The sequence below is a fragment of the Podarcis gaigeae genome (assembly GCF_964106915.1).
Source record: "Podarcis gaigeae genome assembly, chromosome: 17".
NCBI classification, from domain to species: domain Eukaryota; kingdom Metazoa; phylum Chordata; class Lepidosauria; order Squamata; family Lacertidae; genus Podarcis; species Podarcis gaigeae.
Genome location: NC_139694.1, coordinates 33,573,517 through 33,585,780, shown reverse-complemented (window position 1 = coordinate 33,585,780; position 12,264 = coordinate 33,573,517). Strand labels below are relative to the sequence as shown.

General features: G+C 48.1%; 1 protein-coding gene across 2 annotated transcripts in view; it reads left to right on the top strand.

The window, feature by feature from the left end:
- The window catches only part of TRIP10 (thyroid hormone receptor interactor 10), an 83,946-nt gene that overhangs the window by 70,018 nt on the left and 1,664 nt on the right, over positions 1-12,264 (top strand). For both annotated transcript variants that reach the window (XM_083719050.1, XM_083719049.1), the window contains 4 exons: positions 1,552-1,661; positions 4,429-4,561; positions 6,444-6,568; positions 8,569-8,699. In XM_083719050.1, the coding sequence (XP_083575176.1) occupies positions 1,552-1,661; positions 4,429-4,561; positions 6,444-6,568; positions 8,569-8,699 (499 nt within the window). The remainder of the gene's footprint in view (positions 1-1,551; positions 1,662-4,428; positions 4,562-6,443; positions 6,569-8,568; positions 8,700-12,264) is intronic.

Below are 12,264 nucleotides of genomic sequence, written 5' to 3'. Positions count from 1 at the left end.
CAGGCCCCCAGCTGGCTCCAGCTCACTGGCCAGCAGTCGGGCGAACCCCGGTCCTTGGATCAGCGTATAACTGCAACTCAAGTTTCATGAAAACTTCAGAAACTGAGCACGCAAGCCAGCCGAGATAAGAACTCTTTGCAACAAAAGGGCAAATTAGAGGCTGTGTAAAGCGTATTTAGGGACGCAGGTGGCACTGTGGGTTAAACCACAGAGCCTAGGACTTGCCGATTGGAAGGTCAGCGGTTCGAATTCCCACGACGGGGTGAGTTCCCATTGCTCGGTCCCTGCTCCTGCCCACCTAGCAGTTCGAAAGCACGTCAGAGTGCAAATAGGTACCGCTCTGGCGGGAAGGTAAACGGCGTTTCCGTGCACTGCTCTGGTTCGCCAGAAGCGGCTTAGTCATGCTGGCCACATGACCCAGAAGCTGTATGCCGGCTGCCTTGGCCAGTAAAGCGAGACGAGCGCCACAACCCCAGAGTCGGCCACGGCTGGACCTAACGGTCAGGGGTCCCTTTACCTTTTAAAAACATATTTACAGGCATTTTATGCAGCATCAGGACAAAGGAAAAACATGTCTGCTCCCCTTCGTTTCCAAGCAAACAGCATAAGCAAAAGCTATACAGAAACGCAAGTTCCCAGCAAGCTGTGCTGTGCTGGTGTGTAAACAGCCATGTGACACACAACAATCCACACATCTGTTTTAAGGTGGAATGGAATATCAATATCCTAACACTGGGTAGGGCAAGCAAGATCTGCTGCAGCAGGGCCTGTGAGGCTTTAGGGTAGGGGCCGGCAAAAAATTTTAGCCACAGGCCCGTCCACTGTCCTTCAGACCTTGTGGCGGGCCAGAGAAACGGCACTGGGGGGCTGGAAGAAGAGGCGAGGGGGGCAAGTAGTCCTCCTCCCCACTCCCAGCTTCTGCGCTTACCTTCCCAGGGACTGCCGCTGCTGCCACCACTACTGCCGCTGCTGCTTCTCATGGGTGGGCAGAGCGAACTCATGCACTCCACTCCACTCTCTGGCCCACAGGAGTACCAGGGCAGTGGCAGCGGCACTGGAGGGAAGATGAGCAGCGTGAAAGCTGGCTCTGGAGATAGCTGCTTAAAATGGCGCTCATCTAGCTCAGCCCAGCCCCCTTCCTCCTCTAGGCAGGGCGGGGAGAAGCCTGGAGGTGGCGATGAGGTGTGTGAAGGAGAGAGGGGAAAATGGAATGGCGCAGGGGGGGAATGGCGCAGCCCGAAGGAACAGAATCCCCATGCTGATCCATGGACAGTCCGCAGGCCGGATCCTGAAGGCAATTGGGCCTGATCTGACCTGCGACCTTAGTTTGCTGACTCCTGCTTTAGGCCCTGGGATCATTGCTGCCTGCAAGCTGTCGGTGGTCCTTTCTGTGCCTGGGGCTGTGCTAAATGATGTGCCCTAACCACAGATGGGCTGGACAGATTAGGTGGACAAGGGAAGAGGCAGGGGTTGGGGTCAGTAGGGCAATGCGCATAGAGGCGCCTTAAGGGCACCAATGCCATTCATGTGTGTTTCTTTTCCTGCTGCCAGACTGTGATCACGGAGGACTTTAGCCATCTGCCTCCAGAACAGAGGAGAAAAAAGCTCCAGCAGAAGATTGAAGAAAGGAATCGGGAGCTGCAGAAAGAACTCGATCAGAGGTCAGAAACCGAAAACCACCATCCTCTTTGCTTGTTAGGCTCTTAAGATGGGATTTGTGTGGTCTAAGCAGTGCTTAAAATTAGCTCTTGGCAGTTTTTTAAATATATATATATATCTTGAGATTTCAGTATTTGAATCTTTTCAAAATCTGTAGTTAAACTTGATAGTTAATAATGGTTTATAATATCCACGAACAATCTAGCCTTCAGTGTTACCGACACCAGGCTTAGCCCAAGCAGTTTTACTCCCTGTCTTACTGTAGCGCTTAGAATTCAGCCCTCTATATGCCTGCTTAGAAGTAAGCCCTGTTGAGTTCAAAGGGACTTACTCCCAAGTAAATACCTGTAGCCTTTAATACAAAAAGGCACTATCTCGTCGGTCTTTCCCAAACAGCCAGGCTGAAAACACTTGACTTGGTAAAAGGCCAAAAAGTTCATGGCTTGTCGGTTGCTATCTGTCATAGGGCAGGATCCTGACTGACTGCATTGGCTGCCCATCAGTTTCCAGGCCCTATTCAGAGTTCTGGTTTTGACCTACAAAGCTTTAAAAGGCTCAGGGTCTCAAAGGCCGCCTTTCCCCATATGAACCTAGCTGGACCCTGAGACCATCCTCTGAGGCCCTCCTTTGCGTGCCTCCCCCACGATAAGTCTGAAGGGTGGCAACATGAGAGCAGAGCCTTTTCCGCAGTGGCTCCCCATTTGTGGGATGCTTTCCCCAGGGAGGCTCGCCTAGCCGGGTGAAACATTCCTTTTCTCCCATGCCTTTGGCTCATCAAACAATCCAAGGCCTTTCAAACGGCTTACTTTTGGTTAGTTTGTTACTATCAGTGCCTTTCCCCGTAGTAAAATAGGTGTCGGTACTCACCATGAAGTTGTTACAGTAAGTGCAACACTTTAAGAGAGAGAGGGAGAGAGAGATGTGTGTGCTGGTATTGTGTACCCTTGGTATTGTGTACCCTTGAAAACCCCTGAAAAATAGCACTGGTTACTAGGATAATTTTTGTGTGTGTTTTTATATTGTAAACCCCGTGATCCTCAGATGAAGGGTGACATAGAAAATAAATAAATAATCATAGGGATTTTAGGGCTGTGCAAAATTTTGCTTTTGCGTAGAAATCCTTAATCGTATGGAAGGTGATATCATAGATGCTTTTGTGGAGGGCCTTCTCGGTGGTGGCACCTGCCCTGTGGAACGCCCTCCCACCAGATGTCAAGGAAATAAACAACTACCTGGCTTTTAGAAGACATCTGAAGGCAGCCCTGTTTAGAGAAGTTTTTAATGTTTGATGTTTTATTGTATTTTTAATATTCTAAATTAGGAGCCGCTTAGAGTGGCTGCGGAATAAATAAATTATTATTATTATTATTATTATTATTATTATTATCATCATCATCATCATCATCATCATCATCATCATCATCATTAGACTCCTGCATTGCAGGGGATTGGACTGGATGACCCTCGGGGTCCCTCCCAACTCTACAGTTCTACGAACCATGAAAATTAATGCCGTCATAAATTTGTTTAGTCATTTACGGTGCTGCAAGATACCATTGTAGTTTTTCCTGCCATTTGCTGGATCAGACTCTAGAGATCATTGTTTGAGCTTAAGCTTCCTCTGTAGATTATGCCCTTCATTTCCTTCTGACCTCGCTGCCCTGGTTTGCATGTCATGAGAAGCCACAGTCTAGTGTCTTAAACAATTGTTGAACCGTGAGCCTGCCTCTCCCTTGCCATGTGGTTTCTCCCCCTGCCTGGAAACCCCAACCACTCGCTGCGTCATCCAAACCCAGGCCATAGTTTGTTTGTTGCAAGAAAACCATGAACAGAAAGTCAGAAATGAACCAGGGTTTGTTCTTAGCATGTTTTTGTTTGTTTGTTTGTTTGTTTGTTTGTTTTCCAAAAAATTATTGTTTTCACAACATTACAAACAAACAAACAAACAAACACATAAAACAAACAAACATAAATCATAGCCTTATTGAAAATTACACTTATTAACATTGTTAAGTGACTTCCTCACTTCCCCTTGGTTGGATTTCATTGCATATCCTTTTAACGGTTTTCCAAATCACAGTTCTTATAAAATTTAACTTAAACATTAACATCCTTAGATCTTCACATTATGAAATTAAACATATTAATTCATCACTTAACATAAATAAAATCCTAGGCCAATTAAGTATCTGCAAGCTGTTTTCAGTTAATTTAACTTAACATATTTAACTAAGTAATCATTAAATTTAATCCACTCTTAGTGTGTTTCTGGCTTACCGTCCATAGTTTCTTTGAAACAAACAAGCCACTGTCTAGAATCAGGTGATCCAGAAAGTCTCAGTGTGCCTTGTTTGTGCCATGCAAACTAGAGGGAAGGGGTGTGCCATGTTTGCAGGAAAAGGCATGTTCACAGTTTAAAGCATGGTGGCTTATCATGATATGCAAATGAGGACGCTGCCTATATTTAGGATTACAATCATGCACCTGATGGTGGACTCTAGCCCAGGAAAGCTATAACAGTTGTAATGCATTTGTCTTTGTGGTGCCTCGGGGGTCTAGTATTTTGCAGCAAAAACAGCATGCATAGCTACCCCTCTGGAAAAATGAATGAATTTTTTTGCTTTCGGACGGCACGGAATGTTAAGAATACCTAACTGGCCCTGTTGGGCAACGCAAGGCGGCCAACCCCATGGATTCCTGATTTTATGAACCTGCTTTTTTAGAGTATCTTCACAACGCAGAACATTTTGCCCTCCTCCTTTCTTTCAGGGATGCCTTAAATAAGATGAAGGATGTTTACCAGAAGACGCCGCAGATGGGAGACCCTAATAGCCTTGAGCCAAAGATCTCTGAGACTCTGGGCAACATTGAGAGGTTGCGACTAGAAGTCCAGAAATGTGAAGTAAGGGACTGGCAGGCAAAGTGGGGGGTTCCTTACTTGCAGGTTCCTTACTGGCACTTATATAAATCATTACCATCATCACATGTATGGCTCAGGCACGGCTGACCCGGAACTGTGTCCCAAATGTTAAGGTTTAGGCGTAATTCTATTTTTGTAGATCTGAACCGGGCAGCAATTTATTTGTCATTCATATCAGTAATCCAGGGTTAGGGAACCTCCTCATTGGGCCTACAGGGCCATTTCAAGCAAGTCACGGCCATCTGGAGCAGGTGAGAGACCTGTTTCCACCAAAAGAGGTTTGCAATTGTTCATCAGGTCTAGTGGGGCACTTCCGCAAGCTGCGCATTTGCCCTCACCATTTGATTTCAACTGTGAGGGCAAAAAAAGTGTCACTCCAGCGATGGGCAGATGAGCCATCCTGCCCACCTGCTGTATTTGGCCTACTGGAGGGGGTGGAGATATGGGCTGCCGGCCAGATCCAGTTGCCCACTTCTTCAGTAGCCCTGTAAACTGCTTCACACCATATCCGATGCGATTTTTCTAGAGAAAGAGGCGCCGGAACTCACTGTGAACACCTCCCTTGTTCTCTTATAACAGCAATGGCGCCCATAAACAAAAGACCTGACCTTTTAACAGATCGGGGTGTGCCTAGCAAGTGTGAGACGGAGGTGATTTTGTGATCGGCTCCAGACAGTGGTAGGGTCAGGCATTTGCCCAGATTCACTGCCTGAATCCACTCTCTGCACAGAAGCCACCCAGGCCAGGCCAGAGACAAAATGGGAGGGTTCTTCGCTGGTTGAATCTTCCAGGTTGAAGGGGCCAGCTGAGAGTGCGTTGACTGCGATCCCCAATTTATTGGATCTGAACTAGCGACTTCCTAGTTCAGGTTCTTCACCATCTTACAAATAGCAGCTGATATACAGCCGTACCTTGGTTTTCGAACAGAATGCGTTCCAAAAGTCCGTTGGGCTTCCAAAACATTCAGAAACCAAGATGCGGCTTCCGATTGGCTGCAGTAGCGTCTTGCAGCCAATCGGAAGCCACACCAGATGTTCAGGTTTGCGGCGTTTGAGTTCCAAGTTGTTCATGAACTAAGCTTTTCGAAAACCGATGTACATTACTGCTCATTAGATGGGACAAAAGCTGCAGCCTTGCTGTTATTCATTCCCATGACATTTGCACAGAGCAGCTTCCTGACAAGTTACACTGAGGGAGGAGGAGGAGCAATCTGTCCTTTTTTCTCCACTATTTTCTACCCTGAGCATCACAGCATCTTCAGGTAGCCCTGAGTGTCGTGTGTGGAAAGCCTGATTAGAACAGGGATGGATGAAACATTGGGGTCGGGGGAGAGGGTCTTGTTTTCTTCAGTGGATCATTGTGGCCATCCACACGTTTTCATTCTTCAAGAAGTCACAGCAGACAGGACAGCTGTGCAAGCAGCCCAGGCACCACTATGGGAAAGATTAGGGTGGCGCTGTGGTCTAAACTACTGAGCCTCTTGGGCTTGCTGATCAGAAGGTTGACGGTTCGAATCCCCGCGATGGGGTGAGCTCCCATTGCTCTATCCCAGCTCCTGCTAACCTAGCAGTTCGAAAGCATGCCAGTGCGAGTAGATAAATAGGTACCACTGTGACCGGAAGATAAATGGTGTTTCCATGTGCTCTGGCTTCCGTCACAGTGTTCCATTGCACCAGAAGAGGTTTAGTCATGCTGGCCACATGACCCAGAAAGCTGTCTGTGAACAAATGCTGGCTCCCTCAGCCTGAAAACGAGATGAGTGCCACAACCCCAGTGTTGCCTTTGGCTGGACTTAACCGTCCAGGGGTCCTTTACCTTTTATCTGTGCAGTGAAATCCTAACTGTGTCCCTTCTTTTTCTGTAGGCTTGGTTGGCAGATGCAGAGAGCAGGATGTTGAGTAACCGACCCGATAGCGTCACACGCTACAACCGCCACTTGGATCATGCAAGCGCCCTGAACAACAATAACTGCTCGCATGACAAAGACAGGTGAGAGCTGGGTTTGCAGAGCAAGGTGCAGGACGTCCAGCTGCCCCCATAGCAGGTGTGCCAGGAGCCCTCTTTTTTTATGAACAGAAGATGAGCCAAGTCTCTCCAAGTCCCTGGAAGGGCTGCTTTGCTGCAGTGGCACAACTTGCTGCTTGGCAGCAAGTTGGCATGAGCTACATGGGCTGAGTTGATCGTTGGAACGGAGCCAAGGCCTCAAAACTTCCTTGAGCTTCAAATTCATCTTTAATTACTTAATTAAGTTTCTCTACTGTCCTGTACCCACAGGTCTCAGAGCAGTTTACAAGAGAAAATCACAATATATAACAACACAAAATACATAATCGAAAACAGAAGCAAACCAATAACCCCCCAGACACATTGGATTATTATTTTTTACATTAGTTAAGGGTTCATGTATCATGTGTTTTTCAAGTCTTTAAAAGTTGTTACACACTGCGAGTTACAATTCCCATTAATATTAGGAATTGTAAATAACATGGTTAAAGCAGAGATCCGAATCTGAAAAAGCCAGTACAGTACAGTGGTACCTTGGTACTCAAATGGCTTGGCTCCCAAACAAATTGGCTCCCGAACGCTGCAAACCTGGAAGTGAGTGTTCCAGGTTGTAAACATTTTTGGGAAGCCGAACTTCTGACGCGGCTTCCGCTTGAGTGCAGGAAGCTCCCGCAGCCAACTGGAAGCTGTGCCTTGTTTTCTTTTTTAACGGTTTCAGGAGTCAAACGGACTCCTGGAACAGATTAACTTCGAGATCCAAGGTACCACTGTACACATATTTGCAACTACCTTATCACAGGTTCTCATTAACTCTTCCACTGAAACCTAGTTTTTGGTGTATTCAGTTTGTTGCTTGACCCTCCCCACCTCCATCTAAAGAGTTAACTTCGGGGACATGAAATTGTCCCTAAGCCCTGGATGTTACAGGCTGGAGAGAGAAGCAGCAGAAAAATCAAGACACATTGTCCAGTTGCTTCTGTTCCTAGAAGCAGTGGAGGCCGGGCCTGTGGCTGTGGCTGATGTCAGTTGCTTTTCTGAGGGTATTGTCCCCTTGCACCAGGCCCCAGAGTCTCTCCCTAGTCTGAGGCCTGCTGCTTTTTCCAGTGTACAGTGCAGTGCTTTTACTGGAAAGCAACCTGGAGCTCACAAAGATCAGTAGAAGAAGACAAGAACTACAGAATAAAAAATAATAAAAACCCCAGTCCTGTCCAGTCCCCAGCAGGGTGGTTGCCTGGACTCAAAATAACCCACGTTGTCAGAAGAAAGCAGCAAAGCCCTCTGCACATGCAGGAAAATGGTTTAAAATAGTGGGGCCATGAGAACAAAAGACGGAGGTGAATGGGTCACACTTCTATGCAAAACATGAGTGACACTGCATTTCAGGGAGTTGGGCTAGATGACCCTTGGTATCCCTTCCAATTCTACGATTCCATGACCCATTCACAGAAGTCAGTTGGTGGTTACTTGCAAATATAACCATCTCCTATTTGATGTTTGTTTAAGATATGAGTTTTCTCAGAGCTTAAAAGGACAATGACCCCCTGCAGAAAGTGGCTTGGCTCACTTGCGTGAGCTGCGCATTATCCTTTGTAGAGTGCATCTGCTTTATTGGTGCTTTGTGAGCCCGAATTGAATAGGTAGCATTTGTGTAGGTTAGCAGCTGGATCGTCCTACCCTTTTGGGCCAGGGAAGGGATTGTTTGCTTTTTGGTAAGGAGAACATTTCTTTTTCTCTCCCTTCCGATTCTTTTGTTTTTCTCCCACCTCCATCCCATTAACTGGTACTGACCCTCCTGGCTCTTGATCAGATTCAGTAATTGCCGCTTGCGGTGCAGCATGAATACGGAGGTCCTGAATATCAGAGGGAAGCATTTGTCTAAGGAAAGCTTTGCAGGAGAGCCCAGCAGCCCTGGTTCCTTGACTTGCTTTGATCCTAGTACTGGAGAGAGAACCAGCTTCACTCTCTTTTCTCCCTTCCCCTTGCAGCCTCAACACCACCCACTCTGATGAGAATCAGGACGCACTCAACCAGCCCATCTACACCGAGTTTGATGACGACTTTGAGGAGGAGATGACGTCTCCCATAGGCACCTGTGTGGCTCTCTATCAGTTTGAAGGTACCTGCTCAGCAATGTTGCCCAGTTACTATATTTGCAAAGGGACGCGGGTGGCGCTGTGGGTTAAACCACAGAGCCTAGAGCTTGCCAATCAGAAGGTTGGTGGTTCAAATCCCCGCGACGGGGTGAGCTCCCGTTGCTCGGTCCCTGCTCCTGCCAACCTAGCAGTTCGAAAGCACGTCAGAGTGCAAGTAGATAAATAGATACCGCTCCAGCAGGAAGGTAAACGGCGTTTCCGTGTGCTGCTCTGGTTTGCCAGAAGCGGCTTAGTCATGCTGGCCACATGACCCGGAAGCTGTACGCCGGCTCCCTCGGCCAATAAAGCAAGATGAGCGCCGCAACCCCATAGTCTGTCACGACTGGACCTAATGGTCAGGGGTCCCTTTACCTTTACCTTACTATATTTGCAAGGAACAGACCTGCTTTTGGACTGTGCTGTTTGGAATGTGCTATTTCACCCTGCTAACTTGGCAGTGCGAACTTGTGAAGGATGCAGTGGCCAGGCCAGGCTCCTTTTGGCCTATATGACTTCGCCTAAGAAAGAGACCCAGTCTTATTCTCTTCCTGCCCTGCCAGCACAGTTTTCTAACAAAAAGTAGTGTCCTGTATCCGGAAAGTGTGATTCCTCATCCTATAAGTTACAGATAAAGCAAAGGTAGGCATGGTTCCCTTGAAGTGGGGGAGGAACCCAAGAGCCACAAAATTTACACTGCACAAATCCCCGCAAATTGTTTTATTTGTAAAGCAGGTGCAAAATGGTCCAGTTTGCACAATTGGGGCTTCTACCACTGCACACTTTCACTCCTCAAAACAATAATAATAATTTATTATTTATACCCCGCCCATCTAGTTGGGTTTCCCCAGCCGCTCTGGGCGGCTCCCAACAGAATATTAAAAACACGATAAAACATCAAACATTAAAATCTTCCCTAAAGAGGGCTGCCTTCAGATGTCTTCCAAAAGTCAGATAGTTGTTTATTTCCTTGACATCTGCTGGGTGGGCACGACTACTGAGAAGGCCCTCTGCCTGGTTCTCTGTCACCTCACTTCTTGCAGTGAGGGAACCGCCAGAAGGTCCTTGGGGCTGGACTTCAGTGTCCAGGCTGAACAATGGGGGGTGGAGACGCTCCTTCAGGTATACTTCCATTTGGCAACCGCTCTGGCTTCTTGCAACTTCAGGTGGCATTGCCCACACTTAAAACATACACATCTCGCTCAGATAGGAGGCCACTGGGAGCCTCGAGGCAAAGGGGCTGCTCAGGCCTTTATCTGCTTAGCTGCAGCAGTACTGCAGTCTCAGAAGGGGAACCTGTGCCTCTCCAAATGTTGCTCAACTCCAGCCACAGCTAGGGATGGTGGTCCTTGCAGACAGGCAATTATTATTATTATTTTTATTTATTTATTTATTTATTTATTTATTTATTTATTATTTGTACCCCGCCCATCTGGCTGGGTTTCCCCAGCCACTCTGGGCGGCTTCCAACAAAGATGAAAGATACACTAAAATGTCACATATTAAAAACCTCCCTGAATAGGGCTGCCTTCAGATGTCTTCTGAATGTCAGGTAGATGTTTATCGCTTTGACATCTGATGGGAGGGCGTTCCACAGGGCGGGCGCCACTACCGAGAAGGCCCTCTGCCTGGTTCCCTGTAACTTGGCCTCTCGCAGTGAGGGAACCGCCAGAAGGCCCTCGGAGCTGGACCTCAGTGTCCGGGCAGAACGATGGGGGAGGAGACGCTCCTTCAGATATACTGGACCGAGGCCGTTTAGGGCTTTAAAGGTCAGCACCAACACTTTGAATTGTGCTCGGAAACGTACTGGGAGCCAATGTAGGTCTTTCAAGACCGGTGTTATATGGTCTCGGCGGCCGCTCCCAGTCACCAGTCTAGCTGCTGCATTCTGGATTAGTTGTAGTTTCCGGGTCACCTTCAAAGGTAGCCCCACGTAGAGCCCATTGCAGTAGTCCAAGCGGGAGATAACCAGAGCATGTACCACTCTGGCGAGACAGTCTGCAGGCAGATAGGGTCTCAGCCTACGTACCAGATGGAGCTGGTAAACAGCTGCCCTGGATACAGATTTGACCTGCGCCTCCATGGACAGCTGTGAGTCCAAAATGACTCCCAGGCTGGGCACCTGGTCCTTCAGGGGCACAGTTACCCCATTCAGGACCAGGGAATCCTCCACACCTGCCCGCCTCCTGTCCCCCCAAAACAGTACTTCTGTCTTGTCAGGATTCAACCTCAATCTGTTAGCCGCCATCCATCCCCCAACCGCTTCCAGACACTCACACAGGACCTTCACCGCCTTCACTGGTTCTGATTTAAAAGAGAGGTAGAGCAAGGTCTGGAGGGCCACAGGATCCCTTCTCTTGCAATGAATTCCTCCCCTACACTTCCTTAGCTTACTTGCCTATGGGAACAGGATGCCTCTGGTCTGATCCAGCAGGGACCGGCTGTACATTCCTATGGGGAACATTTTTTAAAGTGCAGTAGCGAAAAGGAAGATTCCTCAGAACCTGAGTTCTGTTGTGCCTTTCCTGCACTTTGGCAGACCCTCAGCATGCAAATAGTCCTGTCACAGGACGCCCCTCCCTAGAGAGCTAATGACTCATCCAGGATAGCAAAGCTCACCCCATACAGTCTTTCTGGGGCTATGGAGGGGTTGCTACAGCTGTTTCCCTGCCGATGTCCTGGCTGGGGACACCGGTCAAGTATCCCAGCCGCATGGGCTATGTAGGCGAAGGTAAACCAACCTAAATAAAGTCAATCTTAACTTACATAAGGGCTGTGGGAACCACTGCTGCTTTTAATTTGTCTCGGACAGAGGTTGGTAAAGTCCTGGCTTCTTCTTTTCACATCCACCCCATGTTCCAAGCTTGCTGTGGTTGTCACTGGGTTGTACATCTCCTGCTACAGTTCTACTTTTGAGTGCAGGTGGCGCTGTGGTCTAAACCACTGAGCCTCTTGAGCTTGCCAATCAGAAGGTCGGCGGTTCAAATCCCCGTGATGGAGTGAGTTCTCATTGCTCTGTCCCAGCTCCTGCCAACCTAGCAGTCCGAAAGCACACCAGTGCAAGTAGATACCGTATTTTTTGCTCTATAAGACTCACTTTTTCCCTCCTAAAAAGTAAGGGGAAATGTGTGCGCGTCTTATGGGGCGAATGCAGGCTGCGCAGCTATCCCAGAAGCCAGAACAGCAAGAGGGATTGCTGCTTTCACTGCGCAGCGATCCCTCTTGCTGTTCTGGCTTCTGAGATTCAGAATATTTTTTTCTTGTTTTCCTCCTCCAAAAACTAGGTGCGTCTTGTGGTCTGGTGCGTCTTATAGAGCGAAAAATACGGTAAATAGGTACTGCTGTGGCGGGAAGGTAAACAGCGTTTCCGTGCACTCTGGTTTCCGTCATGGTGTCCTGTTGCGCCAGATGCGGTTTAGTCATGCTGGCCACATGACCCGGAAAGCTGTCTGTGGACAAACGCTGGCTCCCTCGGCCTGAAAGCGAGATGAGCATCGCAACCCCATAGTCGTGACTGGACTTAACCATCCAGGAGTCCTTTACCTTTTCTTA